The 17,420-nt window shown below is 50.0% G+C and overlaps 1 protein-coding gene across 46 annotated transcripts in view; it reads left to right on the forward strand.

Moving 5' to 3' along the window:
- The window catches only part of BIN1 (bridging integrator 1), a 147,236-nt gene that overhangs the window by 54,018 nt on the left and 75,798 nt on the right, over positions 1-17,420 (forward strand). For 37 of the 46 annotated variants that reach the window (XM_005279748.5, XM_065561453.1, XM_065561428.1 and 34 more), the window contains exon 2: positions 15,160-15,240. In XM_005279748.5, the coding sequence (XP_005279805.1) occupies positions 15,160-15,240 (81 nt within the window). Of the gene's footprint in view, positions 1-15,159; positions 15,241-15,843; positions 15,898-17,420 lie in introns of all 46 variants that reach the window. The other 9 variants (XM_065561436.1, XM_065561439.1, XM_065561452.1 and 6 more) reach the window with 1 other exon arrangement.

The following is a 17,420-nucleotide window of genomic DNA, read 5'->3' on the forward strand; positions in this document are numbered from 1 at the left end:
AAGACAATGTGATTTATTGGCTTCTTGGCATCCTGTTCTAGTGATGATGCATAAAAGTGACTGGCTCCCTCTCAGCTTGGCTCCCACTCAGAAAATTAATCTTTATCCCTTTCCTAATGAGTTTGTACAAGGCTGAAACTGGTGCAGACCAGCAGCAGTCCATTTCCTGTGCGTTCAGTTTTAGAGCTTTGAGGCACCACCTCCCTCACAGAATGGAGGACTGTCTTGTTTTCAGGAAACTGCATTTTGAATGTGGCTGGTTGAGATGTAGGCAGGATGTCACACAGGGAGCGTCTTAAAACATTGAGCCTTGACGGTATGGAACTATGAGCTTTGGTAATGTGTGCACTGCCTAGGTGTCTGTGCTACGCACTGAACTCGCCAGTTTCATTCCAGCATGCAAATGGGCCCTGTGCAAAACCTGGGATGAATTCTCCTGGGGTGGTATCTTTGCTCCAAATTCCTGATCAGGAACCTGGATGGGGTGTCACCAGGACCTTCGAGGAAGTATTGAAAGCCAGAGTACCAGGGAGGTAAATTACTACTACTTTTTGTACTTCGTTGCTTCAGACACCGTTCTGTGCACTTTGGGTGAAGGTGGATCAAAGGCAAACTGAAGCACATCTGTGTTCATGACTAATCTTGCTGGGCAAAAGATACAATTGATATTTTAATGAAAATTTGTTGTGGACACAAAGTAGCCCTAACAAAAAAGAACTGCAGCATGTGTGTACGTGTATGTAGGTTTATTTACTGGAGTAAGGACTGGTCTCTAGATCAGTGGATGTTTTAACCCTGGCTTCCTCTCTGCCTGGGTCAACAGGCTTAAATGCCAACTGTCAGAGAAAAGATTTCTAAAGGGTGATGAAGATCAGTACAGAAGTCTCATCGTCTTAGTTCTTAGCCTGCTTTTCAGCAAAAGCAGTGTCCAGACAAATTAAATACAGGTGCAAGCTAGAACACTAGTTGCAACAGTGTATCTCCTAATCTTCTCCCATTACTCTAGAAACACAACAGTTCACATGGACTCCAACTGAGTCCCAGCAAGTGGTTCCCAACTTTCCTACACAAACTCGGCGATATCATGGCATGCAGGGAGAGAATGGGAAACTGGAGATTTCCATCTTCCCAGTGGGACTCCTTCCCTTGGATCTGCAATAGCAGACTTTAAAAACATTACATCTTTAGATGCAGAAAATGTATGAAGCTTTTTTTTCTCGAGCTTAGGGCGCCCCCGAGCCCTGTAGACTGGATGAATAAAAAACCCGGTCCAATGTTTTAAAAGCTCTTTTTAAATGTCGTTTTTTTTTTGTTTTTTTTTTTGGTACTATATGTGATGGGGTATTATGGTTTTATCAGCAATCACAATATTCTGCATATAGCCCACCCATCGCTTGACCACAGTATTAATCAGTGGCCATCTTAAACCTCTGCTGATTTTAAAAAAAAGAATGCAATCTATTCTTTATATAATATGAATTTTACGGAGATAGAAGTGCATATTGTACAGGAAGACAGTGAGTTACTTTCTCATTGTCACTAGCACACATGGTGTACCTCTGAAAAGTTTCTCTGCTAGCGTCTTCCTTCAAGCAGCAATCTATACTGGTTCAGGTTAGAGTCCTGGTGAAACACCTAGAAATGAAATGTGTGTTGAGTATATACCTACCTACATGCATGTGTGTATAATCGCAATCTGGGTGAGGGAGGTGCACATCCGTGGTAGAGCACCTGACTGTTACGCTAAACAAATAGACTTTGTCTTTTTGAGGTATTGAACCAAAACCTGGATCTAAACACTCGTGGAATCTGGAGTAGTTTGGACCTGATCTGTACACCGTGGCATGGGCCTGTCTCTAATATTTACTGTTAGGTGGTAAATAGCATCTTTTGGCAACATGTAGAAGAAACAGGAGGTGGGCAGAAGTCCCCTTCCTTTCTTGAGGAATGTCTTCTGTAAACCTCTTTGGAAAAACTCCTGACAATTAGATCAAATCTCCCACAGGAGAACAGAATGGGACCCCGTTGTTGGGACACTTGAAGCTAGCCTGGATAAAGCATTGGAAATTATCCCGGCAGAAGTACAGCACTGGTGGGGGTGGACTGGCTAGGCTAGCAGGACATTTTTCAAACCTAATCTCTATGAATATGGCAAGTCCAGTCTTTGGAGGAAACTAAAGTGCTCCACTCTGGGAGGGACATGACCTGGATTCATTTACAGTTTCATGCGTGGTCTCCAACTGACTTTCTTCCAAGAGGCCACTGCTCTGCATTGCTATATATCGGCACCACACATCAGCCAGGTAAGAAGTCCCAGCATTGTCCTGGTCTCCCCCTCCTTTGCCTTCCTACCCTCTTCCTCCATTCACTCGCACAGTGAACACCAGGATTTGATCCGGCGCCAATGAGCCTGGTAACTGAGGCTTCCCTGTGGGCGTGACGCTATTGCAGGGAAATGTCAATGCCCAGTTTAGAACTGTGATTTGATACAAGGTGGGGTCTCAGAAGCAGGGTTCTTGGCACTTCCCCTGTGCTCGGGGACAAAGCGACTGTCATGGGATAGAGAAGGGCCTATCCAATGCATGACATGCTGCAAAGAAGGTCTCCCACTCGCTCTGGGTCCTATAATGATGTACAAGGTTGTATGGCTCAAGCTAATTAGAAACCTAGAGAGGGGGGGAACTAGCCTGACTGACAGACTTTATTACAGGCGCTGAGTTAATAGGCGCCCCCCGCACCCCCAACCTGAGAAATCAAATCCCAGGTCTATGGTACAAAGGAAACTACTGTAGTTGGACTGAGCAGGTCTGGCTGACTGGTTTGAGTATTGGCCTCCTAAACCCAGGGTTGAGAGTTCAATCCTTGAGAGGGCCATTTAGAGATCTGGGACAAAAAAAAAAGTTGGGAATTGGTCCTGATTTGAGCAGGGGGTTGGACTAGATGACCTCCTGAGGTCCCTTCCAACCCTGATAGTCTATGACAGGGGACTAGCCCTTAGACTGAATAGTCTCTTAATTAGATTTGATGGCGGTGTTTTGGATGTAATGGTGGCGGAATCGTGCAGTTGCCTGGGATGACCAGGGAAACTAAAGGCTTCTTATCCTGACATCAGTTCTGGGCAAAACAATGGAAAAGCTGATATAGATTCCAACTGATCAAAACTGGAATAGAATGGATGCCAGTCGCCATGGTTTTATGGAAAATAGGTCTTGTCAAACAAACCTGATTTCATTCTTTGAGATCACAAGTTTTGGTTGGTGAAGGTATGTGCGTAGATGTAATCTACTTGGAGTTTTGTAAGGCATTTGACTAATACCGCATAACATTCTGATTTTAAAGTACCACTACACAATGTCAATAGCGCCCACATTAAATGAATTAAGAACTGACTCACTGGCAGATTTAAAAAGTAGTTGTCAATGGAGAATGATCATTAAATGGGGTTTGTCTAGTGGGGTTTCTCAGGGGTCAGTACTAAGCCCTTATTCAACATTTTTATCCATGATCTGGAAGTAACGATAAAATTGCTGCTAATAACATTTGCCGATGACGGAAAGACTGGTGGATCTGTAAACAGTGATGAGGACAGGGCAGTCATACGGAGAGATCTGGGTTGCTTGATAACTGGGCCCATTCAAACAATGCTGCCAATGCAAAGATACCCATCTAGGAACAAGGAATGCAGGCCACAACCACAGAATGGGGGACTGTATCCTGGAATGCCATGAGTTTGAAAAGGATTTAGAGGACATAGTGAACAAACAACTTAACATGACAGTGTGATATTGTAGCTAATATGATCCTTAGATGTATAAACAAGGGGTAGTGAGTAGGAGCAGGGAGGATTTTTACCTCTATATACTGGGTTGGCGAGACCAATACTGGAATACTGCATCCAAATCTGGTGTCCACATTTTTAAAAGGATGCTGAAAAATTGGAGAGGGTGCAGAAAAGAGCCACAAAAGTTATTCAAGGGCTGGAGAAAATGCCGTACAGGGAGAGACTCGAAGAGCTCAATCTATTTAGCTTCTCAAAAAGATTGAGCGGTGACTTGATCAGTGCAGAAGTACCTGCATGGGGAGAAAATACCAGGTACTAAAGAGCTCTTTAATCTAGCGAAGAGCGGCAGAACAAGAACCAATGGCTGGAAGATAAATCCAGACAAAGTCAAATTAGAAACAAGACACACACTTGACACTGAGGGTGATTAATCATTGGAATAAACTAACAAGGGAAGTGGTGGGTTCTCAGTCTCGTGATACTGAACAGGTTACAGTGGGTCTGGTGACACTGGTATCTTGATAGTCATTTTGAGTTATCTCTGCTTTGCTGTAGGTTGAAAAGAGTGAGGGAAATGCAAATATGCCAGCTCCTAAGAACAGCCGTTGGTCAGCTTAGTGAGTTTTGAGAACCTCTAATTAAAGGATACATGTCCCCTTTGTTGCGGGGGAGGAGGGGATGAAGTATGACTGGAACTGCATGAGATCCACCAATACGTTTCCATCATGAAGGGGAGAGGCTTGGGGGATGTATGGGAGAGATAGAAGATGGTCTTATGGGGGCTGGAGGCCCTATGGTAGATTCTCACCTGCATATACAGCACTGCCCTTTAGTCACACAGGCATTTTGTACGTTCCCCCCACAGGCTTGTCCTTCCTAGCACAGCAATTTTTATATATATATATATAATTTTCCTCTCTGTTTAGGACAGAAAAATCCCCTACAAGGGATAGGATTTTAAAATTAAACTGGACAAACAGAAAAAACTCTTGGTAACTGTTCCCTAGTATTGGCGGTCTCTTTCCACAGCCTTGGCTTAGCTACAGGTATCTATCACAAGACCGAACAACAGTACCCTCTACATTATGGTAACACTGTGTGGTTCTAGGGTGGCTACTGTTTGTTTGAGCATCTGTTGTTGCTTTATACACCAGCAATTGGCTCTTGGCACTCCTGTGAAGTAGGTGCTAGCTCCATTGTACAGATGGGAATACCGAGGCATGGAAAGTTTGACTTGCCCAAGGTCAGACGTGAAGCGCAGCCGGGAATAGAACTCGGATCTCATGCCTCCTAGTGACACAACCACAAGACCATCCCTTGTGGGGAAAGTCCTAAGCTTGGTAAGATGACCGTGACTGAATAGGAGTGAACAGCCAACTGTGCAAGTGAAACAGGTCTCTTTTCCTTCTCGCTCTTTCTTGGGCTATTCTGCCCTTGTCTGTTGTGGAGGTGAAATTCACTGGTGGCTCAGAAACCCAGGACTGGCTGGGGGAGTCCATCTGATGGGCCAGATTAAATGGAGAAGGTGCCTGTGGATGATGATGATTATTATTTTTAACACCTGCCTCTTCTCCAGCCTGAATCATCTGAGCTCAAAGGAAAGAGACGGTCTTCGTTTGGAGTTTAACATTACCCCTCCTGCCAGCGTGGATCACATTGGATAATGATCCCGCTTGCGGTCAGTCTGGGGAGCGCTTTCAGTGCATACCTCTCCTTGCTACAAATACCTTGCAGCGTAGTACCAGCTTTTGGAAGGTGGCAAAAGGAGACTGTTTCCCTAAAAAACACCTTCCTGTGCTCTGTCACCTCCCTTGCTGCTGTTGCCTATTCATATGCAGCGGCTGGTGGAGGGTGTGCCACGTGGCACTGTGATTGTGTTATGAAGGGTCATGCCGTGGGACCCAGGAGCTCTGCATTCTGTCACTGATGTTCTTCTGTGGCCTTCTGCACGACATAGACAAACCATCAGATGTGGCCACTGATTTTTATTTTTATTTTTTTTCTCTCCTGTGCTTGGATTTATGTATTGATTTTTATTTAGTGCACAACTGTAGGTGCAGGGCATGGCTCTGCTGAGCACCCACAGCTCTCGTTGACTTCCCTGGGAGATGCAGATGTTCAGCTTTTCCAGACATCCGGTCAGAGGTGCTTCTGGCTGGGCATCACGCAATCCGTGACGTGGTCGCAGTGTCTCTGTCAAACCTGTGCTGTTCAAAAGCTCTCCTTGAGCCTGAGTGCAAAACGTGTCGTGGAAGAACTTGCGCTTATTGATTTCGTTGAGCAAGTGAGATTCCATTTGGGCTAAGAGGCGGTTCCCTTTTTTAGGGAGGACGGTAGTGCAGCAGCTCAGGATCAAAATGTGACTTGGTGTTTCAATTGTGCTGATCTGGCATAACTGTTCTAGCGGGCCTCTTCTCGGTCCGAGGCAGAGTCAGATGTGGTGCTGATGTGGGGTAGAAGGTATGATGCTGCCCTTTCAGCCACAAGATTATGGAAAAAGGCGTTTTGGGATAATTTGTACCCAGGGAAAGTTACCCAATCATTAGAGGTTGACTTAAGCGCTGAAGCATGAAGAATATTATTGTCCCTTCCAAAACTCTCATATAATATTTTCTCATCCCTATAAATGTCCAATCCTTTTGTGAATCCTGCTAAACTCTTGGTCTCTGTGATATCCTGTGGCAAGGAGTTCCACAGGCTAATTGTTCATTAATTTAAAAAAAAAGTCCTTCTGCCGATGGTATGAGCGTTCTCTTCACTGACTGTTCTAGGCAGGAGGCTAAAGATCCCATGGCATGAGGGTGTTTGGAATAACCCTGTCATCATTCCCTCTCGACTGGTCAGGTTCTGGTGTACAAACCTCTGTCTGAGCTATTGCTCTGTGCATAATGGCTGCGGCACTTGTCTATGCATCCGCTGCAATTTGACTAGTGGGGTCTAACTCCTCTGTTAATGAAGTACTAGGAGTATGTAAAACCAGATCTTCTTCCAAACAATCCTGTTTGTAAGCCTGGTGCTCGTCTGCATATTTATTTATGTATTTAAAAAAAAATAGTTGGCTTTTTTTACAGTATCATCGTGCATCTCAGGGTCTCGGAGTGCTTTTGAAATATTGTTCAAGCCCTGTAAAGAACAGTAGAAATTAGTGTTCTTGGTCTACAGAAGGGGAAACTGAGGCACAAAGAGTTGGTTTTGTTTTCAAATGTGAGTGAGTGTTTAAAGTTAAGCACCTGGCTCTTCCAGAAATGTTGATCACCTGTAGCCCCACCAGATCTCAGCGGGCCTCATGGGTTCTCAGCACCACTGAAAACCAAACCATTTATTTAGGTGCTTAAAAATAGATTTGGGCTCCTACTTTAGGCACTTGAGTGTGAACACTGCCCGAAGTGAATTCCCCAGGCTCTCCTAGCCAATCTATGGGTGATCCAGGAATAGAAGTCACTTTCATGCTGGGGGCTTGTGCTGAAATCCCATCTAATGCCCAGCATGAAACTTCCTTTGGTAAAACCGCTTCCCTGATCCACAACTGTCCCTCTCGTTTGGCTGCTTCTTACTCTGAAACCCGTTGTAAATCTTCACTGCCGCCGTAGCATGCTAGGATTTTAGAGACCAAGGGCTGAGGAGGGTGTCCGGCTGGGGTTTTTTATTAATGCTCATGTGCCCAGATCAACGCTTCTGGCCGCCATTGGCGTGTGTGGCCTGACTGCAGACAGCAGCTGCCGGACTGTCTTTCCTGTCTGATCCATCCTTGGCTCTCCAGGCCTGGGTGCTGGGGCTGTGTCAGGATCTTAACTTGCCACATCTCGGAACAGGCAAATCTGCTCCATTAATAGGTATAAAGAGCCTGAAGTTTCCATCCTAACTTGATCTGGCTTTGCAGTGATCCGAGGGATTAAGCGCTGTCACTCGGGGGTGGGCGGGGGGGAATAACGCCCGTGCTCCTGGCAGAGGGACCTTGTCCTATGAGCTCACTGTTTATTAACAGCCGGAATGGACATGTGCTGCTGGCTGCTTTATGGTTCAGGCCAACCTCTCCCCTCGCTTGGTTGGCACCTGTGGGTGTGCGTGTTTTTCCTGACCCCAAGCTGTGCCATATGACACCCCCTGGCATGGAGCTGTCAGGCTGGTGACCCCTCATTTGCCCACTCTCTTTTTCGGCGTGGTCTCTTTAAAAATAAACCCCCTTTCCCTTACCCCACTTCCCATCATGGGGTTCCCTGAGGCTGTAGATTCCTCTGCTTTGCATGTCCCTCTCTGTCTCTCAGCTGCCAGCCTTCCAAGGGCAAGACTTGGCCTTAGGTGCTGTTATGTTGTTGGCCGCTGCACTCCTGGCCTGGGTGGGTAAGAGCTTGGGAGACGAATCTGAGTTCTGAGGAATGGAGGACACTTAGGCGCAGTGCTTAATTTGTGCCTGGTCCGAGCCCCGGCGACTCTCGGCTTGGCAGTTTGTAGCCCCGGCACCTCTGGGCTTGCCACAGAGGCAAGTTAGGAAAGTAAAAAAATTGCTTGAGCCCCGGCACCTCTTTCATTCCCAATTAAGCACTGCTTAGCAGCACCGCAACAGAGCTCCAAAGGAAAGAGGAGCTAGATCTTCTGGATGGATGGAGACCCATGGGTGTAAGGGGCAGACCTAGGTTTGAGGACTCTGATAAGTAGCTTGTGCGTAAGAAGTATGGTGCATTTGAAATGCAAGGCCAGTTCCCAGGCATGCAGGAGCACAAGGGAGTCCGTTTAGTAGCCTTTTCCTTATCATTTCCTGTGACTAGTATTCTGTCTGTTTGCACATACAAGCACCGAGGGCTCTTTCAAACCTTTGAGCTCTGGCAACATACTCGGCATTCCTGTCTGAGTTAAATGACCCCTCCAGAGTCCTGAAAGCATCCTGTTATCAGCCAGACACATGTGCCCATTAAAAAGCCTCTTTAGATGAGGGACAGTTCTCTTGATCTTCTTATGAGGGCTTTTGTCCCTGCTTGGAATCTGCAGACAGAAAGATCTGATCAATGTCATTGACAAGTGCGCCTGTAAAACAGGTCTCATGGAGTGCTAGCGATGTAGAAAATCCACCCTCAGCCCTGGATGACCTTTGGCAGGAAGCCCTCCTCTGGCCCATGGTAACCCCTGGAGTACATCTGAACATCTGCTCAGTGAGTGACATCCTTCCTGGAAGTATTACATCACAGCTGAGAATGATGTCACCGGGCCGAAGCATTACTCCGGTGCTGCCACGGACGGTCCTTCCTGGCTTTCGGGATTTCTGCCTCTGGGGATGACCATGAAACCCTGGTGTGGATATGTAACCTCCTCAGGAGCATCCAGGCAACAGAAGCAGCGGCATGCGCCCCCTCCGGCTCTTACGTGGAGGCGCGGCACCAGGCAGCTCTGCGTGCTGCCCCGTCCATAGCCACCGCCCCTGCAGCTCCCATTGGCCATGGTTCCCAGTTAATGGGAACTGCGGGGGGCGGTACTTCGGGTGGGGGCTGTGTGCAGAGCCCCCTGGCTGCCCCTACGCGTAGGAGCCTGAGGGGGAACATGCCGCTACTTCCGGCAGCCACACGGAAAGCCCCCGACCCCACTCCCCGGTGAGAGCGCGAGGGCCAGATTAAAAGGTCCAATGGGCCGGACATGGCCCGCGGGCCATAGTTTGCCCACTCCTGGTCTAGCTCCACCTTCAGAACAGCCATCCATTGGCCCTGGCCCTCGCTGCCCATCCAACTTCCCTTTCCTGCCACTCCCCACTTAGCTACCACATGTACCTTTTGTATGGTTGCCTGATCAGGAGTTTCTGATTCACATTCATCCTGGTGTAACTCCACTGGAGGAACAGCCAGCGCGGGAGTTGTCCAGTTATTTCTGACCCGAAAGGCAAAATCTCTCTGGCTAGGCTGCCACTGCTGGCTCTTTAGGGCCGAAGCCTCTCGGATCACTCTCTGTGCCATGCGGTCCGCTCGCCAGCAGCTCTGCCAGCTCCTGGGAACCCATTCTTTTTAATCCATGTTTTCACTGCAGCCCTAGAGGGAGACGCCCTCTGTATCTTCAGCCCCACAATTTGCCTCCTATAACACAGGATGAACACTGTGTACCCGACTTAGGGTTGCTGGCGCCTGGTTTTTGACTGGAATGCCATGTTGAAAAGGGACCCTGGCAGCTCCCCGCTAAAAGTCTGGTTGGCCGCAGCAGCCGGCTCTGCACAGGTCCCAGAAGCAGCCGGCATGTTCCTCCGGCTTCTAGGCGCAGGTGTGGCCAGGGGGCTCCATATGTTGCCCATCCCTGCAGCGCAGGTGCCGCCCTGAGCATTGGCTCTGCAGCTCCCATTGGCCGGGAACTGCAACCAATGGGAGCTGCAGGGGCAGCACCTGCGGACGGGGGCAGCGCACAGAGCCCCCGGCCGCCCTCTGACTAGGAGCCGGAGGGACATGTCACCACTTCCTGGGAGCACCCTGAACCCCAAACCCCTGCCCCAGCCCAGAGCCCCTTCCTGCAACCAAACTCCCTCTGTGCCCTCATCTCCTCCTGCCGTACCCCGGAGCCCCCTCCCACACTCTGAACCCCTTGGCCCCACCCCCAGCCCAGAGCCCCCTCCTGCACCCTAAACCCTTCATCTCTGGCCCCACCCCATGGCCTGCACCCCCCACTAGAGCCTTCACCCCCCCTGCACCCCAACTCCTGCCCCAGCCTGGAGCCCCCTCCCACACTCCGACCCCCTTGGCCATAGCCTGAGCCCTCACCCGCCCCCACCCCTGCATCCCAACCTCCTGCCCTAGCCCGGAGCCCCCTCCCACACTCTGAAACTTTCAGCCCCACTCCCCCACCTGAAGCCCCCTCCTTGACCCTAAATCCTTCAACTCTGGCCCCACCCCAATGCTCGCACCCCCACCTGGAGCCCTCCTGCACCCCTGCCAAGTGAAAATGAGCGAGGGTGGGGGAGAGCAAGCAACTGAGGGGGATGGATTGAGCAACGGGGGGGGGGGGTCTCGGAGAAGGGGCGTGGTAGGGGAGGAGCCATGGGAAAGGGGGCGGGGTAAGGGTGTGCAGTTTTCTGCAATCAGAAAGTTGGCAACCCTAACCCCACTGTCTGTTTGGTGTGTGCCCTGCTGTGTGTCTGATCCACAGAGCACGGAGGGGTCTTTTATAGCTCCCAGCTACAGCACCTATTCCTTTAGCTCAAGTTGTAGAGACTTCTAGCTCTGGAGGTCCCAGGTTCAAGCCCCGGTCCCAAGGAAGATAGTTCTCATCACAATTGCAGGTGTCATTTTTTTCCCTCTTGCTGTTACATGAACACCCCAGAGATCCCTGCCCCCCCACGCAGGCAGAGGAGTGAAACGCAGTCACTCTAATCTAGATAATCTGACCAGAGCTGGGGCTGTGCGGACCAGGTGCTGAATGACTGAACAGATTTATCATGCACCGCTCCAGTGTGAGTTGCTGTACCTCCCTGGTGCTTGCGACCTTGAGGAAAGGTTGCAAGCCCTCGCACGGGCTGTGTCAGCATGCTGCTAATTCCATCAGCTGGCTGTGTAACTGCATGGGCTGGCCAGTGGGTGCATGAAGTCTTTCTTAACACTGTGCTAAAAAAAAAAAAGGCAGGATGTGACTTCTCTGTCATGCTAGCAAAACCACTATGCTGCTGCCTCAGGCAGGAGCGACATCAGAGAGGCGAGTGGCAGAGGGCTTAAGTTGTGGTCACAGCTTTTAGGTCACCGGCGTGACAGAAGTTGCTAGTACAGTTGCCCTGGGTGTCCCCCATGCAAGGAGCTGGGAGAAATCCCTAGTGGCTGTCCCAACAGCCACCATATTAGCCCCGCCCCCGCGTATGCACTTATTGGTGGACTTCTTGGAGAGGATCCAGACATGATGGTCCGCGGAGGCCGATCCCCCTCAGCTGCGAGTGAAAGCAGATTGTCAGGGCCCGGCTTGAGCGTGTTCCAAGCAGGGAGAGGGAGTTTTGCTTTCCCGGTCTGTCAGTTGGGTGCTGTCCACTTGCGTTAATTCCATACACACTTGCAGGGGGCAAAAAGTCTTGGGGAGGGCGCAGAAGGGGACGGGGTAGCAAGGGGCTGGCTTCCCTTATAACCAGAGGGCTGGGGGAATGGAGAATAACCAGCCGCAGTGCCGCTAGGCCTCCCAGAGGATGTGGCTCTTGGAAACCTGAGTTGGGGCCGCTGGCCCGGGTTGCCCTTTTGCAGGGCTGTCCCGGCTGGAACGCCCCATTCCTCCAAGCTCAGTTTACCCACAACACCCTGCACCCAGGAGGGGTTGGGCCTTTCCCTGCTCACCTGTTTTGAGGCTCTGTGGACTCGCGCTGCTGCTACCCCTACCTGGTCTGGAAAGTTTAACTGGCCCAGGGACAGGGCAGCTAGGAAATCCAGTCTCTGCTTCTACCTGTTGGCAGTCGGGTAGGACTAAGAACAGGGACTAAGCCCTGCCCCCTCTCCCACACCCTAACTCCCTCCCAGAGCCTGGGCCCCCTTCTGCACCCCAACTTCCTGCCCCAGCCCTGAGCCCCCTCCTGCACCCCAAGCCCCTTGGCCCCAGCCCAGAGCGCCTTCCTGCACCCCAAGCCCCTCATCCCAGGCCCCACCTCAGAGCCTGCACCCCCAGCTGGAGCCATCACCCCCTTCCGCACCCCAACCCCCTGTCCCAGCCCAGTGAAAGTCAATGAGGGTGAGGGAGAGTGAGCGATGGTGGGAGTCAGGCTGGAGTGGGGGCGGGGCCTCAGGGCAAGGGCAGGAGTGTTCAGTTTTGTGCGATTAGAAAGCTGGCAACCCTAACTGTGGGCTCTCTCCCTGCTTAAGTGGTGGTGGGGAGTTTCTTAAGTGAACCAGAATCGCTTGATATTTTTTTTATTACAGCCTTAGGGCCTTGCTGTGTACCTCTCCCCCATCCCCCACACTTGTGCTTTTGGATTGATGCTGCTGATAGGAGAGGTTTCGGGGTGCAGAATTAATGTTTGTTAGGCTGCGCTTTCTACTTCTACATAATCTGTGTGCATAACGCTTGGCATGTGCATGTAACCCTCTGTGTGTGCACATACATATGTGTTGTATTCATGACCAGCCCATGCCTCTGAACCCGCTGGCTGGCTGGCAATACCACGTGCCCTTTCTGCACACAGCATGCATAGTGGGCCTTCTCCCCCTCTCCATCAATGTCCTTCTCCCTGAGATGCTCCCCAGCGTCCCCACGGCTCCAGAACGGGAATTGCCCAAGGCAGGGTCAGTCAGTCCTGACCTCCTCTACAGCTGGAATCCATCCCGCTGCCCCTGACAGGCTGTATCGTGGGTCTCCCTGGATGGGAAGTGACCAAGCACTCTGTGAAGAGTGTGTTGAAGGGGAACTTCTGATAGGGGAAGTGCCCTGATAAGGATTTACTTGGCCTGGGGCCAGCTATGTTGTGCAAAGAGCTCTTGCTGTGAAGAGGAGACTAGTCCCGTGTGGTTATCGGGTGTGGGGAGATGGGTGCATGGTCCCCTGGCTGCCTCCTGGCACCAGCTGGAATTGAATACCATTTGATCAGGGCCCTTTTACCCCTTAGCGACCAGGTACCCCAAACCTGGTGTGTGTTTCTGTGAGAAGAGGGAATGGAGGGAAGTTGGTGTTCCCTCTCCTCCATGTCCTTTGTGTCTCTCCCCTTCCTTATATACCCTCAATTGCCATCCTTCTCTTGCACTGGAGGGTCCAGCAATCCTGGGAGGGGAAAAAAAATGATCTCCTGACTGGACCTGATTCTGTGCCGCTTGGTATCCCGTGCAATCGTTTATGCTTGTGCTTGTTCATTAATGATCTGGAGGATGGTGTGAATTGCACCCTCAGCAAGTTTGCAGATGACACTAAACTGGGAGGCGTGGTAGATATGCTGGAGGGAGGGATAGGATACAGTGGGACATAGACAAATTAGAGGATTGAGCCAAAAGAAACCTGATGAGGTTTAACAAGGACAAGTGCAGAGTCCTGCACTTAGGACGGAAGAATCCCATGCACTGCTACAGACTAGGGGCAGGTCTTCACTACAGGGTGGGGGTCGATTTAAGATACGCAAATTCAGCTACACGAATAGCGTAGCTGAATTCGACCTATCGGAACCGACTTACCCCGCTGTGAGGACGGCGGCAAAATCGACCTCCGCGGCTCCCCGTTGACGGCACTTACTCCCACCTCCGCTGGTGGAGTAAGAGCGTCTATTCGGGGATTGATTGTCTCGTCCCAACGAGACGCGATAATTCGATCCCCGAGAGATCGATTTCTACCCGCCGATTCAGGCAGGTAGTGTAGATCTAGCCTAGGGACTGCAGAAAACGACCTAGGGGTTACAGTGGATGAGAAGCTGGATATGAGTCAACAGTGTGCCCTTGTTGCCAAGAAGGCTAACGGCATTTTGGGCTGTATAAGTAGGAGCATTGTCAGCAGATCGAGGGATGTGATCATTCCCCTTTATTCGACATTGGTGAGGCCTCATCTGGAGTACTGTGTCCAGTTTTGGGCCCCACACTACAAGAAGGATGTGGAAAAATTGGAAAGAGTCCAACGGAGGGCAACAAAAATGATTAGGGGGCTGGAGCACATGAGTTATGAGGAGATGCTGAGGGAACTGGGATTGTTTAGTCTGCAGAAGAGAAGAATGAGGGGGGATTTGATAGCTGCTTTCAACTACTTGAAAGGGGGTTCCAAAGAGGATGGATCTAGACTGTTCAGTGGTACCAAATGACAGAACAAGGAGTAATGGTCTCAAGTTGCAGTGGGGAAGGTTTAGGTTGGATATTAGGAAAAACGTTTTCACTAGGAGGGTGGTGAAGCACTGGAATGCGTTACCTAGGGAGGTGGTGGAATCTCCATCCTTAGAGGTTTTTAAGGTCAGGCTTGACGAAGCCCTGGCTGGGATGATTTACTTGGGAATTGGTCCTGCTTTGAGCAGGGGGTTGGACTAGATGACCTCCTGAGGTCCCTTCCAACCCTGATATTCTATGAAAGCAAGTGTAAAATGCTGCACGCTCAGGATTCCCCTCTCACGGACACCGGAGTTAGTGTGTTGCACCCATTCGGCTCAAGGTGCGAGGCAGCAGGGTCCCTCCTTTGCTGGCCTCCTCAACAAAACCAGGCAGGATCCATCCTGTTGCTGTTGCCGCGTTCGCCCTCACCCTGGGTGGAGGCCGGGCTCGGATTGCTGAAGTAGCGTTCCCAGCAGAGCTGAGCAGGCATGAGCACACCCTGACTCAGCTCTGCACAAGCCTCTCCAAGTGCTGAGCGCAGGGACGGGAGAGGCTTCCCTCTTCCTGTCTGATGAGCCAAGAAGCCGCCACAGACTGCTCCTGCCCTGTACAGTTTTGTGTCAGCCTTGTGACCTCCGGGTTAAAGCCTCCTCTTCTGTTCCCCGCCTGCAGGTCTTGCAGAAGCTCGGCAAAGCGGACGAAACAAAAGACGAGCAGTTTGAGCAGTGCGTGCAGAACTTCAACAAACAGCTGGTAAGTGACTTGGTGATATGTAATTACACACTGGGCCCTAGCGCTGCAGGGGGCTTTTGGAAATGAACATGCAATTAAGGCACTTACAAACAAAGCCATAGTCACACAGAAGTTACCCACCCACCTGTAAGCGCCCTACTGTGCATACACACCAGATCACGCTAATCTCTTATTTCATTTCCTCGCCACATGGAAAAAGGCCAGTTTAGGTCCAAAATTTAGGTTTAATAATATCTAATCTGAGTAGCAACATTTCCATATTTTCTCCTCTTTTTATAAACTCAGTTTAACAGTGGTTTGCTACGTGCATTCCTCTGGCAGTGTGGGAAACTCCGCCCGCCAGCCGCATTGTGCTAGTGCCAGAGAACCAGGAAATGAAACTAACATAATGTTAGCCAATGTACCTTCCCTTTCCTCAGCTAAGTGAAGTGCAAAAAAGTAAACAAACTGCATAAATGGTGAAAAGAAATACACTGCTGATACCCACAGCGTTATTTCCCTTTTTGTATCTGTTTAAGTCCAACCAATCGTGTGTGTGTGTGTGTGTGTGTTTCACTGCTGCATTTTAACAAAATGTATTATGTCTATTACTATTGCGCCTAGGAGTTCTAGTCCTGGACCAGGACACCATTGTGCAAACACAGCACAAAAATAAAGGTATGTTTGCAGGATGGCAAGAAAACCCATTGATTTGTAGGCTTTTCATACAGAGTTGTCGCATCATATTCTCTATCTAGAGCGTGTTGCCACTTGGACTGGAAACTGTAGCTAATGGGAGGGATTTTGGAAAAGAGAAGCTAAAGGGCGAGTGGGCTGGAGGGAGCGACTTATGAGGAAAGCATGAAATAGCTAAGCACGACCTCACACAGGAATGAGGGGACATGATAACTCTGGTAGAGAGAGGGCCGTAGAGACCTCTGCATAAGAAGGCAAACCTGAATGCTGGAAGATTTCTCGATAGCCCTTGTTTAAGGCATTCAGAGCTAGACTGAGGGATGGGATGAGTCCCCAAGTGGGAGTTGCACACGCAACAGGAACGCCTTAATTTATACTGGGTATTAAAGGATAGATCCTGGTTTTAATATCTCTCAGCTCTTTCCTGACCAACCTCCCGGTCCCCTCCTGCCAATCAGTCTCTCTGCCTGGCTCCCTTCCTCCCCTCTGTCCATAGAATTTCCTTCCCACTCCTCCAGATCCCTCTCCCTTATTCATGCACACAGAGAGTCCATTTCCACATGCACCCTTCCCACTCCCGCTACTGCATCCATACGTCCCCAGCCCCAGAGAACCCATTCTGTGCTGGTACTGCTCAGCGACTGTTCCATTACCTTTCTGCGGCCTGTCCCCAAGTCCCAGAACCACAGACGTTAGTAATGGAATGACCTACTAGGTCATCCAGCCCACTCGTTCACTGAATGTACTTAGGAGCCCTGTCCAGTGTCGGCTAGCCATTGCTGTGTAACACCCAGGGCACAACAAAACTCAGAAGTGTGCTTCCATCACATCCCTAAACTAGTCCCAGGCCTTGTCCTCAGCCATAGTTCCCTTTCTGCTGCTGAATACAGAGTCCCATGATGAGATTTTAGGGTCCCTTGGTCTTGCATTAGACTCGCCTAATCCAGAGACTCACCTATGGATCCCTCAAGGCCTCTGTCCTGCCTCTGGCAACAGTGGTAGCTGGTGCTTCAAAAGGAAGTGCAAAACCCCTGTCGCGTGTCTCGGTCATTGTGCAGTGTTGTTATATGTGGGGGAGAAGTGTTTCTTGCAGCTGATGTGGTATCGTGAAATGCAATTTGCCCTTAATATTTGTTGCTTGACTAGTTCTCAGCGGCCATGGAATTATATGACCCTTTTTAAAAGGAAACCAACAGCTCCATGCCCACCCAACCCCCCCCATTAAATCTAGCCACCCTCCTGCAGCAGTGGGTTCCACAGTGCATCAATATGAAGCCTTTCATTTTCGTGTATCCTGAATGGTGTGGTGTTCAGTTTCATACTGCCCTCTCTGTTCTCTTCTTAGGGGACAGTACAAGGAAGGAGGAACTATGCCATTCAGTTAACTGATCATAGGACTGGGAGCTGCTCTGTACCCATCCCTTGTCCTCTCTTTGCCTCTCAATTTCCCCATGTGTAAAAAAGGGATGGTGCCTGTTTTTCAGGGAGTGTCATAAACCTGGATT

Source organism: Chrysemys picta, chromosome 11 (genome assembly GCF_011386835.1).
Source record: "Chrysemys picta bellii isolate R12L10 chromosome 11, ASM1138683v2, whole genome shotgun sequence".
NCBI lineage: Eukaryota > Metazoa > Chordata > Testudines > Emydidae > Chrysemys > Chrysemys picta.